Source organism: Triticum aestivum, chromosome 7D (genome assembly GCF_018294505.1).
Source record: "Triticum aestivum cultivar Chinese Spring chromosome 7D, IWGSC CS RefSeq v2.1, whole genome shotgun sequence".
Classification (NCBI taxonomy): Eukaryota; Viridiplantae; Streptophyta; class Magnoliopsida; order Poales; family Poaceae; genus Triticum; species Triticum aestivum.
In genome coordinates, this window is record NC_057814.1 from 24,482,323 (window position 1) to 24,505,628 (window position 23,306).

Sequence of the window (23,306 nt, forward strand, 5' to 3'; positions counted from 1 at the left end):
ACAAAGGTGATAATTTGCGTAGCACAAGCATGGTAAGTTTTTATCCGAAAAAGATGTCGAAACATAGCAACATGTGATCTAATTTTCAAGGTCTTGTCACGATGAATCTTTTATGTGAAAACAATTTTTCAATCGGGCCAATGATTTGAGCTACAAAACATTTTGAAATTTCAATTTTAAAGGGAATCAAGGCTGACACCATCACTTTTGTTTTTTTCTACATGCATGTAATTAGGCCCTTCTAATTAAACAATGACTACTCCTGGGCACCCACGCATACAAGTTACCGCCCTAGCGCTAGTATCTGCATGCATGCAAGCAATCGTTCAGATCTAATGCTATATTTCAGAACGATTGGAAGATAGCAAAGTCCTGTTACATATAAACCTGTGTAAATCACTAACAACCCACATATCAGCTCCCGCTAATATAAGTATATGCAAGTCTTTTACTTTTGCGAAAATACAAGTATATGCAAGTTCATCTTCTTTGTCATCTAATTTTGTTCTTAAACTGACGTTTACAGCATAACTTGTAGCAGGCCTAATGGATCTGCCATCTCCTGCTTCTTCAATACTCGGTACTTCAACCCCCTCTTATCGTCACTAGCATCTATGGAAATCGTTGAGCCTTTACATGCTTCTCCATTGACCAACATATTTGAAAGAATTGTCGCCACATGCTTTCGTACCCACATCTTTATAGGCCTCGCACCGTTCACCTATGAGCATCCATGAAGGATGCATGGATTAACAAGTCATACTAACAAATACTCAAATAAATATTTTCCTGTTAAAAAATAGATATTATGTCTTTCTCGTACGCTGATTGTGGTAAGAAGCTATGCTTACCTTGTCGTGTGATTCCGACAAAATGACTTCCAACGCGGCATCTGCCACAGATAGAGAAATACGCTTCTTGGCCATCATAGCGACAATGCTCTTCATTTGGATTTTCAAAATTTCCCTCAGTTCATGGTGTGAAAGCGGCTCAAATATCACAATCTCGCTCAATCTGTTCATAAGATCAGGCTTGAAACGTTTCTCAACCTGCACAAACAAGTATTATATGATGATCAATCACTGAGGACATTACAAGGGACCGTTTGAATTGATTCGCATACCTGTTTCATGAGAAAATCACGTGCACTTTCCATTGTGTTTTCTCCTCCCACTTCAGCAGATAGGTGCTCTGATCCTAGATTTGAACTCATAATAATGATTGTATTCTTGAAATCTACGTCTCTTCCTTTGCCATCAACCAACATACCATCATTGAGGAGTTGAACAAAAAGCTTGAGTATCGAAGGGTTTGCCTTATCCATCTCGTTAAAAAGGATAACACTATATGGCCGGCGCCTGACTATCTCGGTGAGTTGTCCCTCTTCTTCATAGCTTTAGGAAGTCCAATGAAAAGGTGAGACATGATGATGAAGTGTAAAAAAAACACTTAAACAAGTGTACAAGTCAAACCTTCGAGGTCCTCCAATGAGACGCAACAAAGATCCACTCTCAGCATATTCAGACATGTCAAAACAAACTAACATTTTCTCATTGTTAAATAGCTTCTCGGCAAGAGCTTTAGCAAGTTCCGTCTTTCCAACACCAATCGAGCCCAAAAAGAGGAAAGAACATATTGGTTGACCAGATTTATCAATGCCAACCCTAGAACGTAGCACTGCTTGTGCAACCAAACTAACCGTTTCATTCTGACCAACAACTCGCTCATGGAGCCTATCTATTAGATGAGTCAGTTTTTCCTCCTCTTGATCAAGTGTAGTGATAGGAATTCCAGTCCACCGGCTCACAATCTTCAAACAATATTAGAAAATGGTAATTGAGAAGAGAATAATAATAATAATGAAATAGTAGAAGCTAGGTAAGACATGTGATTAGGAATGACCTCTGTGACATGGCCTTGACCAACCAGTACCTCCCCAGGCGCGTTTGTTTCTCTTTGTTTGCTGGCACGCAACTTTACCGTAGTGCATGCCTCGTCCATGAGATCAATTGCTTTATCAGGGAATTTGCGACCTGGAACGAAGAAAAAGAGGTCAATAATTTTCTTCAAGGTGCACCAATTTAAAAGAATAAACCAAACCAATTCTCGACGATTTCACGGACGTACCAGTAATATAACGGGCAGCGAGCTCTACAGCAGCAACAAGAGCCTCGTCGTCGATTTTCAAGCCATGGTGCTCTTGGTACTTGTGCTTCAGCCCCTGCAGGATGGCAACGGTGGTTTGCATGCTCGGCTCTCCGACTTCGACCTTCTGGAACCGCCGCTCAAGCGCAGCATCCTGCTCAATGTACTTGTAATACTCCTGAGAGGTGGTAGCACCGACGCAACGGAGGCGGCCTCGGGCCAACGCCGGCTTGAGGATGTTAGCGGCGTCGGCGGTGCCACTTCCATCGCCTGCGCCAATAAGCATGTGCATCTCGTCGATGAAGAGGATCAGTTTACTGCTTTCATCCTCGGCCTGCTTGATAGCCTCCTTCAAGCGCTGCTCGAACTGGCCGCGCAACGAGGTCCCAGCGATCATCGCCCCGACATCGAGCACCGCGACGCGCGCTCCAAGGAGAAGGTCGGGGACGGTCCCGGCGGCGATGCGTCGGGCGAGGCCCTCGACGATGGCGGTCTTGCCGACTCCCGCGGCTCCGACGAGCGCGGCACAGTTCTTGGTCCGGCGGCAGAGGATGCAGATGACGCGGTCGATCTCGTTGTCGCGGCCGATGACTGGATCAACACTGTTGGCGTCCAAGATGGTGAGTCTGAAGGGGAACCGAGGCAACAGATCATTGTCGACGTTGTATAACTTCCACGCTGACCAGACAAAAGCAGCGCCGGAGAGGATCGCGGCCACCTCGTCCTTCCGCAACATGTTTGACGTGCCGAAGAAGAAAGAGCAGCCGCGGAAGAAGAATTGTTCTGTTGGATTCGATCGATATATTGCACCCTACGCACAGACAGATAGGGTAGACGTACGTGCGCACGACTCCAAACGACCTGGATTCTTATTATTGGTGCCCTGGATATGCATTAGTTTGAAAAAAATCGGTGCGTCGCTTTTAGCAATGAAAAAAATAGCGCGCTATATAAAATAGCGTGACCCCTGAAAATATGCTATTAGCGTGCTATAGCGCGCTATAGCGTGCTATTAGCAAGGCATTGTACATTTATTTATTTAGCGAGTCAATTCTCTATATACTATAGCGTGCTATTAGCGGCGCTATAGCGTGCTATTTTTTTCAGTGCTTTTAGGTAGGCAATTTGACTGAGAGTTTTGTAGTCCCCTAGCATGGGTGGCTCTCCCGCGGGCATCACGGCCGCAGTGGTGGCTATGTCTCTTTCATGTGGGCGATGAGAGATATAGCGGCGGATAGCTCGGGCGCGCTCTCTGTCTCTTGCAGTGGGATCCAAATCCGGGGATCTGAACTTGCCGCGCTTCTCCTAAAGTCCTCATGCTGGCATGAGAGGCATGCCGAGGGAAAGCTCAGCGCTTTGCCGCAACCGACGGCGATGCTCGCAGGCGCCGCTCTCTTCTTGAACGCCATCGTAGTGTTCCTCTTGTGTCTGGGTTCCGGATGAAAACCTTTGTCCATTGTGGACTAGGCAGCGGCGACACTTTGCGTCATTCTTCCTCTTGAGGGCGTTGTCGTGGAGCTTAGATGTACTAAGGCATATTGTGACGTTGTTCTCAGATCTGTTTGTGTTATTCTTCGGTAGCGTAGTTCCGCGTGATCTGAGTATTCTGGGATTGACGAGTAAAATGCATAAAACCACCACTTTCATGTCATAGCTCTAGGAAAACCACCACTTTTCAAAACTTGACACTTTGCACCGGGTGACGACTACTGCTCGCCACTGCTGAGCATTTAGCAGTGACATGCGCCTTTTTCATCCGCCACTAGAACTTTCTCAAAATAGTTGTGGCGGTGCCCAGGCTATGTCCACCACTATTGTGACCCCACTTATAAGCTTCAGTTACGTCTAATACTTTATGTTTCTTTCCAATTTATTCATGGTCTTCCAGACTCTACTAGGAGTCTACACGAATTCATTGTCTCCGAGAAAAAATAGGGTAGAATATCCCAATACTATCCATGTTCCTTGAAAAATGGATCGTTCTAGAAAAGGTCTAGAAGATGCTAATGCAATGGCTTTTTTTTTGTATCTGTAAATTGAGTTGTTAATGAATCCGCTTTATTCGGTGACTCTATTTCATGCCCTAGCTCTAAAAAAAGAAAAGGAAATTGTGTTTTCCGGTGATCAATAATTGCATGCATTGCTAATGATCTCTAGACCCCATGAAATTTATTTCTTATTTACAAGAAGAATCGGTGACTATTTGCTTAGTTTTGCCAGCACTAGCCAAAAGCATCTCGGTCACCCTACGGCCTACTCTGACTCTCTTCTTGTATTGACTTCTTTTGTTCACAATGCGCAAGCAACAAGCTGGGGAGTCAATAATTCTCTGTGAGGAATTACTAAAATCAACCACTTGATGCATTCGAGCATTTTTTTCATGCTTTTCCCGCTGGCCTTTTTTTCCATCGGTTTCAGGGGAAGACGAAATATCTTGCGCGTACCTATAACCAAATTTTGGCTAACCAAGACTCCTTCGTCCCACTTCAAGTTTTTGTACATACATTAGCAACTTAACTTTGAATTCTCCTCTGGCCATCCAATTAAAGTGAATAACCCGTTCTCCTCTCTCTGAAGCACTTGTCATAACCCGTTCAGGACATTCTTTTGAGAATCGAACGATCCTTTTTGAGTTTCCATTCTTTTTCCTTTGGTATCTGGATTTAAACTCCTCCTAAAGAAATTCCAGTTGTTGCTACCATGGTATTGACTGTGTTCACGTGCCAATAATTCTCTATTATATTGTTACTAATTTTCTGTTGGATTTCACTCCACCATGATTTGATTCATTCCCAGTAGCCCTGAGAAGGTGGAATGGGCCAAGATGTTCTTTCATGATAAAGAGATATATGTATGTTCTGCGCTAATAAGGGCACATCTGCTTTCTCTATATATGGATTAAAATACTACATGCATAAGGTTAGGGAAAATTGCCACAGAAAAAACTAGTAGGATAAATAATATAATATAGTTTTTTCTACGACACTTAGTCTTTCTATTATATTATGTTTCACTGTTTTCAATGGTTTCAGGGTAAGACCAAAGATCTTGACTTGAATGTTTTGAACTATACATGATTGGTACCAATGATTAGGAAATAGCAGACAGGATTCCTTTGGTCTATTTACGACTTTGCAGTCTATTTTACATCTTACCTTGGCTTAATCATGTCCAAAATACCAAGGCTCGCCCTGAACCACAGCCCAAACATAGCACCTGTAATTACCCATCAATAATCAAATGAACTCCCGTGCTCTTTAGCATAGAGAGATACACTTCATAAACGAATGTCGTAGACCTCTCACTAGTCTCGGACGCAGATGGGTACCACAACTAGCTCAAAAAGCTTGTCGGCATCTCAACCACGGGGAGTCATCAGGTGGGAGCGAGGGACACATGGCAGCAGGCAGGTGTGTTGATAACCTTACGGCGTTTGTTTGCATTCCCTTGTTAGGACTGTCTTACCTACAGTTAGAAGTATTTTTGCGCCGTATTCTTATTGTGAATGATGACTCCAGTCAATTCTTGGATTTAAACTATTACCTTTATTTTCCAACAATATCTTCTTTGTTGATGACACTTGTCCCTCGGGAAGCATACTCAAACAACCCAGCAATAGTCCTTGAACTCGCATTTTTCATTGGTACTATACAGAAATGGTTTATGAAATTCACAAGTGGAAATATTATCCTCACGTATAGAACACACTAGTGATATGTAACTTTATTTTCTTAGTAGCATGTAAACCATGCACAACCTGAAATGACATGTGCTGTTGAACATGATGGGGAACGCAATAATTTCAAAAAAAATCCTACGCACACGCAAGATCCATCTAGGTGATGCATAGCAACGAGAGGTGAGAGTGTTGTCCACGTACCCTCGTAAACCGAAAGCGGAAGCGTTATGACAACGCGATTGATGTAGTCGTACGTCTTCACGATCCGACCGATCCTAGTACCGAAAGTACGGCACTTCCGTGATCTGCACACGTTCCGCTCGGTGACGTCCCACGAACTCTTGATCCAGTTGAGTGTCGAGGGAGAGCTTCGTCAGCACGACGGCGTGATGACGGTGATGACGAAGTTACCGACGCAGGGCTTCGCCTAAGCACTACAATGATATGACCGAGGTGGAAATCTGTGGAGGGGCACCACACACGGCTAAGCAATCAACTTGTGTGTCTATGGGGTGCCCCCCTCCCCCGTATATAAAGGAGTGGAGGAGGGGAGGGGGCGGCCCTCTTTATGGCGCGCCCTAGGGGAGTCCTACTCCCACCGGGAGTAGGATTCCCCCCCCCCCCTTCCTAGTTGGAGTAGGAGAGGAAGGAAGGAGGAGAGAGGGAGGAAGGAAAAAGGGGGGCCGGCCCCCCTCCCAATTCAGATTGGGCTTGGGGGGGGGGGGGGGGGGGCGCCCCCTCCTAGGCCGCCTCCTCCTCTCTCCCACTAAGGCCCAATAAGGCTCATATACTCCCGCGGGGTTCCGGTAACCCCCCGGTACTCCAGTAAATGCCCGAACTCACCCGGAACCCTTTCGATGTCAAAACATAGCCATCAAATATATCGATCTTTATGTCTCGACCATTTCGAGACTCCTCATCATGTCCGTGATCAAATCCGGGACTCCGAACAACCTTCGGTACATCAAAACACATAAACTCATAATACCGATCGTCACCGAACGTTAAGCGTGCGGACCCTACGGGTTCAAGAACTATGTAGACATGACCGAGACTCATCTCCGGTCAATAACCAATAGAAGAACCTGGATGCTCATATTGGTCCCTACATATTCTACGAAGATCTTTATCGGTCAAACCGCATAACAACATACGTTGTTCCCTTTTGTCATCGGTACGTATGTTACTTGCCCGAGATTCGATCGTCGGTATCTCAATACCTAGTTCAATCTCGTTATCGGCGAGTCTCTTTACTCGTTCTGTAATGCATCATCCCATAACTAACTCATTAGTCACATTGCTTGCAAGGCTTATAGTGATGTGCATTACCGAGAGGGCCCAGAGAAACCTCTCCGATACTCGGAGTGACAAATCCTAATCTCGATCTATGCCAACTCAACAAACACAATCGTAGACACCTGTAGAGCATCTTTATAATCACCCAGTTACGTTGTGACGTTTGATAGCACACTAAGTGTTCCTCCGGTATTCGGGAGTTGCATAATCCCATAGTCATAGGAACATGTATAAGTCATGAAGAAAGCAATAGCAATAAACTAAACGATCAAGTGCTAAGCTAACGGAATGGGTCAAGTCAATCACATCATTCTCTAATGATGTGATCCTGTTAATCAAATGACAACTCATGTCTATGGCTAGGAAACTTAATCATCTTTGATTCAACGAGCTAGTCAAGTAGAGGCATACTAGTGACACTCTGTTTGTCTATGTATTCACACATGTACTAAGTTTCCGGTTAATACAATTCTAGCATGAATAATAAACATTTATCATAATGTAAGGAAATATAAATAACAACTTTATTATTGACTCTAGGGCATATTTCCTTCAGTCTCCCACTTGCACTAGAGTCAATAATCTAGATTACACAATAATGATTCTAACACCCATGGAGTCTTGGTGTTGATCACGTTTTGCTCGTGAGAGAGGCTTAGTCAATGGGTCTGCAACATTCAGATCCGTATGTATCTTGCAAATCTCTATGTCTCCCTCCTTGACTTGATCGCGGATGGAATTTAAGCGTCTCTTGATGTGCTTGGTTCTCTTATCAAATCTGAATTCCTTTGCCAAGGCAATTGCACCAGTATTGTCACAAAATATTTTCAATGGACCCGATGCACTAGGTATGACACCTAGATCGGATATGAACTTCTTCATCCAGACTCCTTCATTTGCTGCTTCCGAAGCAGCTATGTACTCCGCTTCACACGTAGATCCCGCCACGACGCTTTGCTTAGAACTACACCAACTTATAGCTCCACCGTTCAATATAAATATGTATCCGGTCTGTGACTTAGAGTCATCCGTATCAGTGTCAAAGCTTGCATCGACGTAACCATTTACGACGAGCTCTTTGTCACCTCCATAAACGAGAAACATATCCTTAGTCCTTTTCAGGTATTTCAGGATATTCTTGACCGCTGTCCAGTGATCCACTCCTGGATTACCTTGGTACCTCCCTGCTAAACTAATAGAAAGGCACACATCAGGTCTAGTACACAGCATTGCATACATGATAGAACCAATGGCTGAAGCATAGGGAATGACTTTCATTTTCTCTCTATCTTCTGAAGTGGTCGGGCATTGAGTCTAACTCAATTTCACACCTTGTAACACAGGTAAGAACCCTTTCCTTGCTTGATCAATTTTGAACTTCTTCAAAACTTTATCAAGGTATGTGCTTTGTGAAAGTCCAATTAAGCGTCTAGATCTATCTCTATAGATCTTGATGCCTAATATATAAGCAGCTTCACCGAGGTCTTTCATTGAAAAACTCTTATTCAAGTATCCTTTTATGCTATCCAGAAATTCTATATCATTTCCAATCAACAATATGTCATCTACATATAATATTAGAAATGCTATAGAGCTCCCACTCACTTTCTTGTAAATACAGGCTTCTCCAAAAGTCTGTATAAAACCATATCCTTTGATCACACTATCAAAACGTTTGTTCCAACTCCGAGATGCTTGCACCAGTCCATAAATGGATCGCTGGAGCTTGCACACTTTGTTAGCATCCTTTGGATCGATAAAATCTTCAGGTTGCATCATATACAACTATTCTTCCAGAAATCCATTCAGGAATGCAGTCTTTACATCCATTTGCCAAATTTCATAATCATAAAATGCAGCAATTGCTAACATGATTCGGACGGACTTAAGCATCGCTACGGGAGAGAAGGTCTCATCGTACTCAACTCCTTGAAATTGTCGAAAACCTTTCGCAACAAGTCGAGCTTTGTAGACACTAACATTACCGTCAGCGTCAGTCTTTTTCTTGAAGATCCATTTATCCTCGATGGCTTGCCGATCATCGGGCAAGTCAACCAAAGTCCACACTTTGTTCTCGTACATGGATCCCATCTCAAATTTCATGGCCTCAAGCCATTTCGCGGAATCTGGGCTCATCGTCGCTTCCTCATAGTTCGTAGGTTCGTCATGGTCAAGTAACATGACCTCCAGAACAGGATTACTGTACCACTCTGGTGCGAATCTTGCTCTGATTGACCTACGAGGTTCAGTAGTAACTTGATCTGAAGTTACATGATCATAATCATTAGCTTCCTCACTAATTGGTATAGAAGTCACAGGAACTGATTTCTGTGATGAACTACTTTCCAATAAGGGAGCAGGTACAGTTACCTTATCAAGTTCTACTTTCCTCCTACTCACTTCTTTCGAGAGAAACTCCTTCTCTAGAAAGGATCCATTCTTGGCAACGAATGTCTTGCCTTCGGATCTGTGATAGAAGGTGTACCCAATAGTCTCCTTTGGGTATCCTATGAAGACACATTTCTCCGATTTGGATTCGAGCTTATCAGGTTGGAGTTTTTTCACATAAGCATCGCAGCCCAAACTTTAAGAAACGACAACTTGGGTTTCTTGCCAAACCACAGTTCATAAGGTGCCGTCTCCGCGGATTTAGATGGTGCCCTATTTAACGTGAATGCAGGCGTCTCTAAAGCATATCCCCAAAATGATAGCGGTAAATCAGTAAGAGACATCATAGATCGCACCATATCTAGTAAAGTACGATTACGACGTTCGGACACACCATTACGTTGTGGTGTTTCGGGTGGCGTGAGTTGCGAAACTATTCCACATTGTGTCAAATGAAGACCAAACACGTAACTCAAATATTCTCCTCCATGATCAGATCGTAGAAACTTTATTTTCTTGTTACGATGATTTTCCACTTCACTATGAAATTCTTTTAACTTTTCAAATGTTTCAGACTTATGTTTCATTAAGTAGATATACCCATATCTGCTCAAATCATCTGTGAAGGTGAGAAAATAATGATACCCGCCGCGAGCCTCAATGTTCATTGGACTACATACATCAGTATGTATGATTTCCAATAAATCTGTTGCTCGCTCCATTGTTCCGGAGAACGGAGTTTTAGTCATCTTGCCCATGAGGCATGGTTCGCAAGTACCAGGTGATTCATAATCAAGTGATTCCAAAAGTCCATCAGAATGGAGTTTCTTTATGCGCTTTACACCAATATGACCCAAACGGCAGTGCCACAAATAAGTTGCACTATCATTATCAACTCTGCATCTTTTGGCTTCAATATTATGAATATGTGTGTCACTACTATCGAGATTCAAAAAGAATAGACCACTCTTCAAGGGTGCATGACCATAAAAGATATTACTCATATAATTAGAACAACCATTATTCTCTGATTTAAATGAATAACCGTCTCGCATCAAACAAGATCCAGATATAATGTTCATGCTTAACGCTGGCACCAAATAATAATTATTCAGGTCTAAAACTAATCCCGAAGGTAGATGTAGAGGTAGTGTGCCGACCGCGATCACATCGACTTTGGAACCATTTCCCACGCGCATCGTCACCTCGTCCTTAGCCAATCTTCGCTTAATCTGTAGTCCCAGTTTCGAGTTGCAAATATTAGCAACAGAACCAGTATCAAATACCCAGGCACTACTGCGAGCATTAGTAAGGTACACATCAATAACATGTATATCACATATACGAGTGAAGTCTGATTTAAACCTTGAAGTTGTAGGACTTGTCTAGAATGAACCCTCACCTCTAAATCCCTGAAGTTTGTACCCTGTCCTTTCTAATCCCGGTTGTTTTTAACCTTGTGATACTATCCAAACAGGGATGTACCAGGGCCTAGGGTGTGATGTAGTATGGAGACCCAGGCAGCGACGAGTGCCGCATACATGATGAAGAAGAGGAAGTAGATGGATGGTAGCGCGGAAGCTCCAACGAAGAGGTGTGCTCATGCTCCGGCCACCGGTGACCGATGCAACACGCAATAGACTGGGCCATCCAGCCATCCAGGAGCTGACGAGATGCCCGACAGCTCGCCAGTGCAGGAAGTGGTGTACAATAGTGGGCTCGCATGGCGGGATCCCGCCGAAGAGCGCGTTGCGCGAGAGGAAGAGCAACTTCAGCCCGACGAGGTGTGAGAGGTCCAGGACGACGGCGGGGAAGTGGCTCCCTTGAGGCTGACTGACTGAGCACGCGGAAGCCGTCGAGTCTGGCACGCGGTGGGATTGCATCCGCTCCGGACAGGCCTCGAGCACCAGCTTGGCGAGCGGCAGGATTGTTATCTCTCCGGTGCATGGGATGGACTAGCAGACAGGTTCCAGCTCCAGAGCACACCGGAGCGGTCGGCGGCGAGTCGGAAGTCGGCGAGCGCCGCGACGTCGCCAGCGTGGAGCTTGTAACCCGGCCAATGCGTATGCGTACATGCGTTTTGTTTTTCCTTTTTGCGCCTACGCTACCACGCACATGCATGCATGCATGCACTCACGTTATTTTTCCTTTAAATAAGTCAGCAATCCCGGTCTCTCCCTGCCACATCAGCAAATCCACTCCTAAAAGGGTAACAAGGTTAAAAACGTCCGGGATTAGATAGGACAGGGTATAGACTTCAGGGATTCAGATGTGAGGGTTCGTTTTCGACCGGCACTACAACTTCAAAGTTTAAGTCAGACTTCACTCCACATATACCTTTGTTCACCTTGCCATCCTTCTTATCCGCCAAATATTTGGAGCAGTTTCGCTTCCAGTCACCAGTCTCTTTGAAGTAGAAGCACACAGTCTTAGGCTTAGGTCCAGACATGGGCTTCTTCACTTGAGTAGCAACTTGCTTGCCGTTCTTCTTGAAGTTCTCCTTCTTCCCTTTACCCTTTTTCTTGAAACTGGTGGTCTTGTTGACCATCAACACTTGATGCTCCTTCTTGATTTCTACCTCCGCAGCCTTTAGCATCGCGAAGAGCTCGGGAATTGTCTTATCCATCCCTTGCATATTATAGTTCATCACGAAGCTCTTGTAGCTTGGTGGCAGTGATTGAAGAACTCTGTCAATGACACTATCATCAGGAAGATTAACTCCCAGCTGAGTCAAGTGGTTGTGGTACCTAGACATTTTGAGTATATGTTCACTGACATAACTATTCTCCTCCATTTTACAGCTGTAGAACTTATTGGAGACTTCATATCTCTCAATCCGGGCATTTGCTTGAAATATTAACTTCAACTCCTGGAACATCTCATATGCTCCATGACGTTCAAAACATCGTTGAAGTCCCGATTCTAAGCCGTAAAGCATGGCACACTGAACTATCGAGTAGTCATCAGCTTTACTCTGCCAGACGTTCTTAACGTCATCAGCAGCATCTGCAGCAGGCCTGGCACCTACCGGTGCTTCCAGGACGTAATTCTTTTGTGCAGCCATGAGGATAATCCTCAAGTTATGGACCTAGTCCGTGTAGTTGCTACCATCATCTTTCAACTTAGCTTTCTCTAGGAACGCATTAAAATTCAAAGGAACAGTAGCACGGGCCATTGATCTACAACAACATAGACATGCAAAACACTATCAGGTACTAAGTTCATGATAAATTAAAGTTCAATTAATCATATACTTAAGAACTCCCACTTAGATAGATATCCCTCTAATCATCTAGGTGATCACGTGATCCAAATCAACTAAACCATGTCCAATCATCACGTGAGATGGAGTAGTTTTCAATGATGAACATCACTATGTTGATCATATGTACTATATGATTCACTCTCGACCTTTCGCTCTCAGTGTTCCGAGGCCATATCTGCATATGCTAGGCTCGTCAAGTTTAACCCGAGTATTCTGCGTGTGCAAAACTGGCTTGCACCCGTTGTATGTGAACGTAGAGCTTGTCACACCCCGATCATCACATGGTGTCTCGGCACGACGAACTTTCGCAACGGTGCATACTCAGGGAGAACACTTGTACCTTGAAATTTAGTGAGAGATCATCTTATAATGCTACCACCGAACTAAGGAAAATAAGATGCATAAAGGATAAACATCACATGCAATCGATATAAGTGATATGATATGGCCATCATCATCTAATGCCTTTGATTTCCATCTCCAAAGCACCGTCATGATCACCATCGTCACCGGCTTGACACCTTGATCTCCATCGAAGCATCGTTGTCGTCTCGCCAACTATTGCTTCTACGACTATCGCTACCGCTTAGTGATAAAGTAAAGCAGTTACTTGGCGACAGGCCCGGCCCGGATGGGGGGGCAGGGGGGCGGCCGCCCCGGGCCCCCAAAATCCAGGGGCCCTGATGGCACAGTGGTACGAAGGTGGCCCATAGGCCCATATCATTTCCTGAAATGAAATTAGCTCAAATAAAGGAAAGAGGTAGCAGACTAGGCAAGTACGCAATCAGTAATTCACTACTTTCTTCTCCCGAAATGTAATTGGCTCAAGTAAACAAAATTAGGCCACATTGATGTAAACACGCAAATCACGGCGTAACTCTTGAGACGTGAGATCGCATCCCTAATCCACTGCCCTATTCTCTGCTCCCTGGTCCCGAATTTTAGATCACAAGTCGCAGGCCGCCGGCAGCTCGAGTAGCTGGACGCGGCCACGCGGGACTCACACGCACATCGCCTGGGCATGGCAATTGACAGCACCTAGTGCGTCCGTTATCCACTTTCTAGGTGCTGGGAGTATATTGCAGGTGCCTCCATCCTGACGTCCATATTGCGTCGTTGCTGAGCGCCTAATCACGGACACTGATGCGATTTGTATGAGGTATATCATTCGTACCCGCAAAAAATAAGAGGTATATCACTCGTGTGCTATTCCCTATTATTCATGTTGCTGATTAAGTAATTTATCTTCACATACATATAAGATGCATATCTTCCACTGCTAAATGATTTGGCAATATTTCGCATCCATAAAGATTGTTGGATAAAACTGACATTGACCCTATCATAAGTGGATTTTTATCGAGAATTATGTTAAGAGACTAGATCTTATATATATTTATTGTCCTTTGCTTGCTTAGTCGTTCCGTAGCCGAGTTAAAACTTTCTCAGGATACACGGATGTCTAACATTTGGAGTTTGTGTTTGTGCACATGTTTTGCCTACAGAAGAATGACTGATCTCTAGACACGAATCATGGCCTTACCGCTAGGTCCTGGATGGCCAGCGGGATTTTAGAAGAAACTTCTAGAATAATATCAAAATTGGTTGCATTCAAGTGTTATTGATAATTATATATATTAAGGGGCCCCAAAAAATTTTCTTGCCCCGGGCCCCCAAAATCTCAGGACCGGCCCTGCTTGGCGATTGCATTTTATACAATAAAGCGACAACCATATGGCTCTTGCCAGTTGCCGATAACTCTGTTACAAAACATGATCATCTCATACAATAAAATTTAGCATCATTTCTTGACCATATCGCATCACAATATGCCCTGCAAAAACAAGTTAGACGTCCTCTACTTTGTTGTTGCAAGTTTTACGTGGCTGCTACGGGCTGAGCAAGAACCGTTCTTACCTACGCATCAAAACACAACAATTTTTCGTCAAGTGCGCAGTTTTAACCTTCAACAAGGACCGGGCGTAGTCACACTCGATTCAACTAAAGTTGGAGAAACTGATACCCGCCAGCCACCTGTGTGCGAAGCACGTCGGTAGAACCAGTCTCGCGTAAGCGTACGCGTAATGTCGGTCCGGACCGCTTCATCCAACAATACCGCCGAATCAAAGTATGACATGCTGGTAATCAGTATGAATATTATCGCCGACAACTCTTTGTTTTCTGCTCGTGCATATAACATCTACGCATAGACCTGGCTCGGATGCCACTAATGGGGAACACAGTAATTTTAAAAAAATTCAAATGCACACGTAAGATCCATTTTGGTGATGCATAGAAACGAGAGGGGAGAGTGTTGTCCATGTACCCTCGTAGACCGAAAGCGGAAGCGTTATGACAACGCGGTTGATGTAGTCGTACATCTTCACGATCCAACCGATCCTAGTACCGAAAGTATGACACCTCCGCGATCTGCACACATTCGGCTCGGTGACGTCCCACGAACTCTTGATCCAGTTGAGTGTCGAGGGAGAGCTTCGTCAGCACGACGGCGTGATGACGGTGATGATGAAGTTACCGAAGCAGGGCTTCGCCTAAGCACTACAACAATATGACCGAGGTGGAAATCTGTGGAGGGGGGCACCGCACACGGCTAAGCAATCAACTTGTGTGTCTATGGGGTGCCCCCCCTCCCCCGTATATAAAGGAGTGGAGGAGGGGAGGGGCCGGTCCTATCTATGGCGCGCCCTAGGGGAGTCCTACTCCCACCGGGAGTAGGATTCCCCCCCTTCCCTAGTTGGAGTAGGAGAGGAAGGAAGGAGGAGAGAGGGAGGAAGGAAAGGGGGGGCGACCCCCCTCCCAATCCGGATTGGGCTTGGGGGCGCGCCCCCTCCTGGGCCGCCTCCTCCTCTCTCCCACTAAGGCCCAATAAGGCCCATATACTCCCCGGGGGGTTCCGGTAACCCCCCGGTACTCCGGTAAATGCCCGAACTCACCCGGAACCCTTCCGATGTCCCAACATAGCCATCCAATATATCGATCTTTATGTCTCGACCATTTCGAGACTCCTCGTCATGTCCGTGATCAAATTCGGGACTCCGAACAACCTTCGGTACATCAAAACACGTAAACTCATAATACCGATCGTCACCGAACGTTAAGCGTGCGGACCCTACGGGTTCGAGAACTATGTTGACATGACCGAGACTCATCTCCGGTCAATAACCAATAGCGGAACTGGATGCTCATATTGGTTCCTACATATTCTACGAAGATGTTTATTGGTCAAACCGCATAACAACATACGTTGTTCCCTTTGTCATCGGTATGTTACTTGCCCGAGATTCGATCGTCGGTATCTCAATACCTAGTTCAATCTCATTATCAGCAAGTCTCTTTACTCGTTCCGTAATGCGTCATCCCATAACTAACTCATTAGTCACATTGCTTGCAAGGCTTGTAGTGATGTGCATTACCGAGAGGGCCCAGAGAAACCTCTCCGATACTCGGAGTGACAAAACCTAATCTCGATCTATGCCAACTCAACAAACACCATCGGAGACACCTGTAGAGGATCTTTATAATCACCCATTTATGTTGTGACGTTTGATAGCACACTAAGTGTTCCTTCGGTATTCAGGAGTTGCATAATCTCATAGTCATAGGAACATGTATAAGTCATAAAGAAAGCAATAGCAATAAACTAAACGATCAAGTGCTAAGCTAACGGAATGGGTCAAGTCAATCACATCATTCTCTAATGATGTGATCCCGTTAATCAAACGACAACTCATGTCTATGGCTAGGAAACTTAACCATCTTTGATTCAACGAGCTAGTCAAATAGAGGCATACTAGTGACACTCTGTTTGTCTATGTATTCACACATGTACTAAGTTTCCGGTTAATACAATTCTAGCATGAATAGTAAACATTTACCATGATGTAAGGAAATATAAATAACAACTTTATTATTGCCTATAGGGCATATTTCCTTCAGAAAAAAAGGGAGTACTTAATACACTTGCCATTTAACAATACACGATACAAACATTGGTCCTAAAATGATCACATTTTTTGCATGACACCCATGATACATACTGCTTAATTATATCTGCAGTGTATCAATAACCATTGTCCCTTGAGAGAAATGTTCATAGAGCGCGGCAATATAGTCCTTGACCTTAACTTTCCTGTACAATGCTGGTCTCTTCTCATTAATCAGCTATGGCGATGGCTCGATTTCTCTCTCGTGGTCAACATAGTCTAGAGCCACCGATAGCCTCTCTTTCTTTGCATTTGTCACGACCCTATGCACAGGGCTAGTGAAGAACCCATTGCTCAATATCTGTGCAACAAACATTTAAATCGATCAACCCAACACCTTAGAAACTTTCAACAAAATGATTTTATGTTCAAAATACCTCGCTTGTAAGTTTGATTGTTGTGTTTTATGTGGATATGTTAGGAAAGACTATAAATTTGTTATACTATTAAAGTATTTTTCATCAAAAGGCTAACATTCTAACCTGACCAAACAAAGTTAGTTTATTAGAAAAAGCGCACCTCAGTCTGATCTCCTATAATGACCAGGAGGGTGCGAGGTATGGTCGGTACATCCCACCACACCCCATCTCTTAGAACTTGAAGGCCACCGACGTTGTCATCGACCATGAGAATTGTAAGAATGGTTCCATCGCAGTGAGGCTTGAGACCAAATACAAGCTCTGGCCTTGGACACTGTGGGTAGTAGCTGCATCTCACGTTAGTTTCAGCCTTCTCCCCAGGCTGGTCCACAAAGTAGTCATCGTGGTTAAGCTCCAGCAGCGTTGCCATTGCCCGGAGCAGATGGTCCTTCACTCTCCCACATTTCTTTGTGAACTCATGCAGAACATCCCTGCAAACACAAAAAATATGAGCTACTGATTCTTAACCCCCGAGCCAGGAAATTTGGGAAGACATCGCTCAGATCAATTGATGACCTGAAGTTTTCGGGATATGTTGGCCAGAGGGTGATCCACTGCTTGTCCTCGGGCTCCACTTTGAGGTAGAGGCGGTCAGACCAGTCCAGGATCTGATCTGGCGACCTCACTTAGTCCTTCCCGTACCCCTCAAGCTGGAACTGCTCGCCGTCGATCAGGTTGGTGTACCTCTGCTTGTCATCGAATGGCCGCCGGAACAACTCCCTCGACACGGTCATCATGTCATCCATCATGGTGGCTTCTATGCCATGGTTACCGAGCTGCTTGCAGAAACGTACATATGAAGCAACATGAATACGAATGCTTCCTCTTGCTACAAATTGGTGGAGTACTATACCGGGTGCTGAAGTGCTGATAGAATTGTTACTTACAAGGAAGAGGCCTCATGACTCGAGCGCTGCCCGGAGCTTGGACGCCTCATCGACGGCTGCACCGTCTTTGTTAAAAGGACAGCAGAGGTCAATGACAGGGATCAGTGCTGCGACGGCCGTGGCGAGCTGCTGGTCGTGGTAACCACGCACCATGTACTGTTCTGGCACGTCGGGCTTGCCGATGTTAGCGAGCTCCTGCACGGTCATTGCTCTGGATTTTCCCATGCTTCCCATAGTTGCACCTGCACAACCTTGACGTACGTATGCATACTTTATGGGCTTTATATTTATTATCCTTTTGTCCCATAATATAAGAACGTTTTTAAAGCTAGTAAGAGGGAGTACCAAACAGAAGAATCTCAAATGTATTATAGTTCCATTTTTTAAACCCGATTGGACACCGCAAATCATATCTCCAACAAATCAGACATGTCCTAAAGGGTAAAACAAGGTCCTTGGGTGCTTAGGTATGATTTGCACACAGTTGCGAGGAAACATTCAAGCTCATGGATTTCTTGTTCAAAAAAAAGGCTCATGGATTTTCTTAGCTAGATCATATATGTGAAAAGTAGGAAAAGCTTGGAGTGGCCGACTGATCGCTAGACAAATATACCTTCGATCAGTTGGAGAGCTTTGAGATGGATCTTTGGTCAATTGCTCCGGCCAGTCGATACCTATTGCTCTACAGCTAGTAATAATCTATACCTACTAATAAAGCAAGGTGCGTTTCTCCGATTTTTTCATCTGTTCACCATCGAAAAGAGTTTTTTCTATCGAGGTGGTACTAAATTTTTGTCCGTTCGTCTATTAGAAAAGAAAAACGACAGATTTCGTACATGGGCCGCTTGCGGTATGGCCCAGTAAAGTCAACCCAGTTTTTTTCGTGTCCATGCAAGTGGAAAAACCGTATTTATCGCACACGGCTGGGCAGACATGTTTTTTTTTGTTATGTTTCTAATTTTCTTTTTCTGTTTATTTTTATTTTTCTTTTTCTTTTTCGTTGGTCTTTTTCCTTTCAAGTTTATTTTTTTCTCCCTTTTTTGTAAATTAAATTTTTTGAAAAAAATGATCATAATATCATAAAAAATCGATTTTTTTAAAAAGTGTTCAGAATTTTAAAATACATTCCGTTTTGAAAAATGATCAGAACATTAAATCTTTGTTCTCATTTCAAAATAGTCGCAAATTCACATAGGGTGCCCGAGCTGGGCTGAACTGTTTTCCATTTTTGTTCTGTGTTATGTTTCTATTTTTCTTTTTACGTTTCTTTCCTTTTCTTCTTTTTTTTCCTTTCAAGTTTATTTTTCTTTCTCCCTTTTTTTCGTAAATTCAAATTTCAGAAAAGTTTCATAATAAAAGAAAACTCCCATTTTTTTAAAATTTCTGGTATTTTAAAATATATTTCATTTCAAAAAACGTTCAGAACATTAAATTTTTGTTCTCATTCTAAAATTAGTTCAGATTTTTAAAAAATGTTCCAATTTTTCTTTGCGTATTTCAAAGTGGTTTGAGATTTTCCTGAAAAAATATGCATTCAATTTTTTTTTCAAAATATGAATAATATTTTTGTTTTAGCGGAATGTTCGCAAATTCAGAATAATGTCTGAGTTTAAAGAAACATATTTTCAAAAATTGTTGTGAATGTTCAAAATACGTTTCCTTTTTTAAAAAATCACAAATTTAAAACATGTTCATGTAATTATAAAAGGTTTATTTTTCAAATAAAATTGTGAATTTTTAGTGTTCCAAATTTTGTTGTGTATTTCTGAAAATGTAAAGAATTAAAGTGTTTGGGATTTGTAAAATTGTTCATGTTTCTAAGAATATTCAGCAATTTTTTTTTAAACAGTTCAAAAAAAGTTGTTTCCAATCCGACATTAAAGGTTTGAGCTGGCCATTGGCTGGTAGGACTCGTTTCTTCGAGTGGCTAGCAGCACGTAGTCTGGTCTTTGAGGGCATGATTTCGATGCATCAGCTCATCATTTTTTAGGAAAATCCGTGCCTTACTAACACAGGTCGTCTTGGCGCTTACCAGTGCGAACTGATGTGTTTCCCACACGCTATTTTATGCAACTAGCATCATATAGTAGCCCCATGTAGTGTCGCATAGGCTGTATTGGGCCTCAGCCGTACTCCCCTACTGGGTCGTCCGAGGGAGCAATTTTTTTTTTTTAGGGCCAATAAAATTGAATAAGTTGGTTTGGCTCGAATAAAAAAAATTTGGCACATGAGCGCTAAAATAATCAAAAAGAATAAACTCTAATAGAGAAGGGACATAATGTCTGGTTATGCACTAAATATGCTAATAAAATGAGATTTATGCGCTACAATTAGTAATCCATCCGGTTACGCCATCGTAAGGGAGAGTGGTCGAAGCAACCATGCCCAAAGATCGCCGCCGCATAGCTACCAAACGAGGAAGCAGACGCAACCCCGAGACAGGGGCGGACCCGAAGGAAAAAAATGCACGAGTCGGATGGTTGCCGCCACGCCGACTAACCCCACCACTATCAAGATCTTGCGGGACAAACATGACCCGCGAGAAGACCACAACTCCATTCTCGATCGCACCGCTATGGAGATCTTTTTGGTGGACACATCAATTATCTCTCCATTGCTTCTCCAAAGAAACATCTCTCCCGTTGCAACGCACGGGCATATGTGCTAGTGCAACTTAAGTGTGGAAGTGCCGAAGGACAAAGCCTCGTTTATATATATAGACTATAGGGGTAGCAGGTAACACCTCCAACAAATTTAAAGTCTAATAAATGACTTAATAACCGCTCAATCATGGATTAATCATTGATCATTAAATATATTCTTAGAATACATTAATCAATAAATGTGGAGCAACGTGCAACATGTCTGACAAATTTAAAAATTGACAAATGACCCAATAGCCTCTGTCACAGATTAATTATGGGTCCTACGGTCCTCGTCATCATCTGGTGATCATTGTATTTTGTGAGAAAAAATTTACTATCGTTCTTTTGGCGGTGCCATGAGATTAGAGAGTTTTCTGTCCTCGCAGATCCGATTATTCGGATTTGATGAGTTTAGCTTGATGTATCAAACTTTTTCTGTTGGTTTGATTCTTTATGAAGTCGAAGTGTTTCATTGACATCATGGTGAAGATATTGTGATCCGACGTCCTGCACTTCTAGGGGATCATCCCTGGTCCAAGTGCGTTCACCGATCAAGGCCTCCCATCCTTTTTGATGGGCGACTCAAGGTGCTTTCAAATATCATTATTGGTAATGTTCGTGCGGGTGAAAAAGTGACAACATCGTTGCTCCAGTCCAATTGCAGCATTTTTACCGATGTCTTTGGAGTACTTTTTCTAACAGAGATTGGTGCAGCGAAGAAGGTGTTTCCAAGAAATCCAAATCGGTATACATGTAATTGTTATGAGTATGAATAAAATTACAGGTGTTTCTCAAAAAAAAAATGGGTGCTGCTAGGCGCGGCGCCAGTTTTGGCAAGTCGCACCCGAGCCTTCCGATTCAGCCGATGACGACCGTTGGATCTGGGTCTCGCAACAGAAATAAGAATTCTAGCGTCCTTCCCCATCCCGGCAATCCAGCTCGGGCATGGCCGTTTTGCTCACACGTGCCTCACAGCCAGCAATGTCTCCCTTCGCAGAACACCTCCAACCCCTAATGCCGGTTCCAACACAAAATTCGCCGCACCAAATTGTTGCCCCGTCGCAACACCGGGTTCTAGCCCATCCCAGCATCCGACCTCCACTGTTCTAGCATCTGGCCACCGTGGTTGCAGCACCCGTGGGCGTGGTCACCACCGAAAGTTGCGGGTTCCTACATCTGCCGCCATGGTCAACATGGAAGCTCGTGTGTGTCTGAGAATCGCAGCAACTGTCAATCATAGTTCCACCATTTGGGCATGACAGTGCCAGCATTCTGGACGCGTAGTTGCAGCTTGCCTCCATTGACGGATGCAGCTCGCCGCCATGCAAGATTCCGGATGCGGCAATCATTCACATGGGCTTTGCGGACTCTGATCACAGACCGTTGCTATTGGACACGATGTATCATAGAGAAGGACGCGAAGCAGCGCAGAATCACAAGCTTCGCTTTGAAGCGCGTTGGCTGCAGGAACCATCTTTCTCTGATGCCGTCGGGCAGGCGTGGAGTGAGGCTGAGTTGCAGGTCTCGGGGAATGGAGTCCTGGATAAACTTGGTCGGTTGCATGCCGGTTTGCATGCCTGGGACCAGTTCGTTCTGAAACGACCTATGAAGAAGCTTCGAAAGAAACAGAGAGATTTGGAAAGAGTGATGAGGGGGCCAATGACCGATATAAATGAAGGAAAAAAGAAAAAGTTAATAACAGAAATAGAAGAGCTATTGGAACAGGAGGAAGTCCACGGGTGAATTGGCTGAAAAATGGAGACAGAAACACACGCTTTTTCCAAGGTTTTGCCTCAGAACGAAGGAAGAAAAATTATATAAAGAAGTTAAAAAATGACCAGGGGGTCTGGTTGGAAGGTATAAATCTGTTGAACCCTCATATTCGAGATTATTTTACTAATCTATTTACTTCTCAAGTGAATGATATAGATCATGAACTTCTGGGAAAAATTGTGCCAAAAGTAAGTGATATAATGAATGAGCACCTTATGAAGCCATTCACGCCTGAGGATGTGAAACAAGCTGCCTTTAGCATTGGTGACCTGAAAGCACCTGGACCAGATGGTTTACATGCTATCTTCTTCAAGAGGTGTTGGCACTTAATCGGTGAGGAAATTACTATGGAGGTACTTGCGGCCATTCAGGGAGGACAAATCCCAGAGGGGTGGAATGACACTAATATTGTTCTCATCCCAAAGGTAGATGCCCCAGAATTAATTTCTCAGTATCGTCCCATTGGCCTTTGCAATGTGATATATAAGATCATATCAAAAATGTTGTCCAGTAGATTGAAATCGATTTTGCCAGAGATTATTGCTCCCACACAGAATGCCTTTGTACCTGGCAGACTTATTACCGACAATGTACTTGTTTCATATGAGTGTATTCATATGATAAAAAATAAAAGGAAGGGGAAATATGGTTATGTGCAGTAAAGTTGGATATGCACAAAGCTTATGATAGTGGAATGGAAATTCTTGAGAGAGATAATGCTAATTGGGCTTTAATGAGCAGTGGGTTAATCTTATACTCAGTTGTGTTTCTTCTGTGAAATATAATGTCAGGTAGACCTCTCAAG

The 23,306-nt window shown here is 43.7% G+C and overlaps 1 protein-coding gene and 1 pseudogene across 1 annotated transcript; both read right to left on the bottom strand.

Moving 5' to 3' along the window:
- Positions 1-339: 339 nt before the first annotated feature.
- On the bottom strand, positions 340-2,923 carry LOC123168435 (chaperone protein ClpB1-like). Its single transcript, XM_044586321.1, has 6 exons — positions 2,128-2,923; positions 1,903-2,033; positions 1,473-1,810; positions 1,124-1,394; positions 852-1,049; positions 340-721 (listed from the first exon to the last, which is right to left on the bottom strand). Exons 1-6 carry the CDS (start codon positions 2,879-2,881, stop codon positions 521-523), a joined length of 1,893 nt encoding a protein of 630 aa, XP_044442256.1. The 5' UTR covers positions 2,882-2,923; the 3' UTR covers positions 340-520.
- A 13,915-nt stretch (positions 2,924-16,838) lies between these two features.
- On the bottom strand, positions 16,839-18,317 carry LOC123163993 (2-oxoglutarate-dependent dioxygenase 11-like; annotated as a pseudogene).
- Between the last annotated feature and the right edge of the window lie 4,989 nt (positions 18,318-23,306).

Bases quoted from the DNA above. Each gene is read 5' to 3' on its own strand.
- LOC123168435 (XM_044586321.1), bottom strand. From the start codon at position 2,881: ATGTTGCGGAAGGACGAGGTGGCCGCGATCCTCTCCGGCGCTGCTTTT. The intron at 1,050-1,123 runs GTATGCGAATCA...TTGTTTGTGCAG, and splicing joins GTGATTTTCTCATGAAACAG to GTTGAGAAACGTTTCAAGCC. The intron at 722-851 runs GTAAGCATAGCT...GGATGCTCATAG, and splicing joins TGTCGGAATCACACGACAAG to GTGAACGGTGCGAGGCCTAT.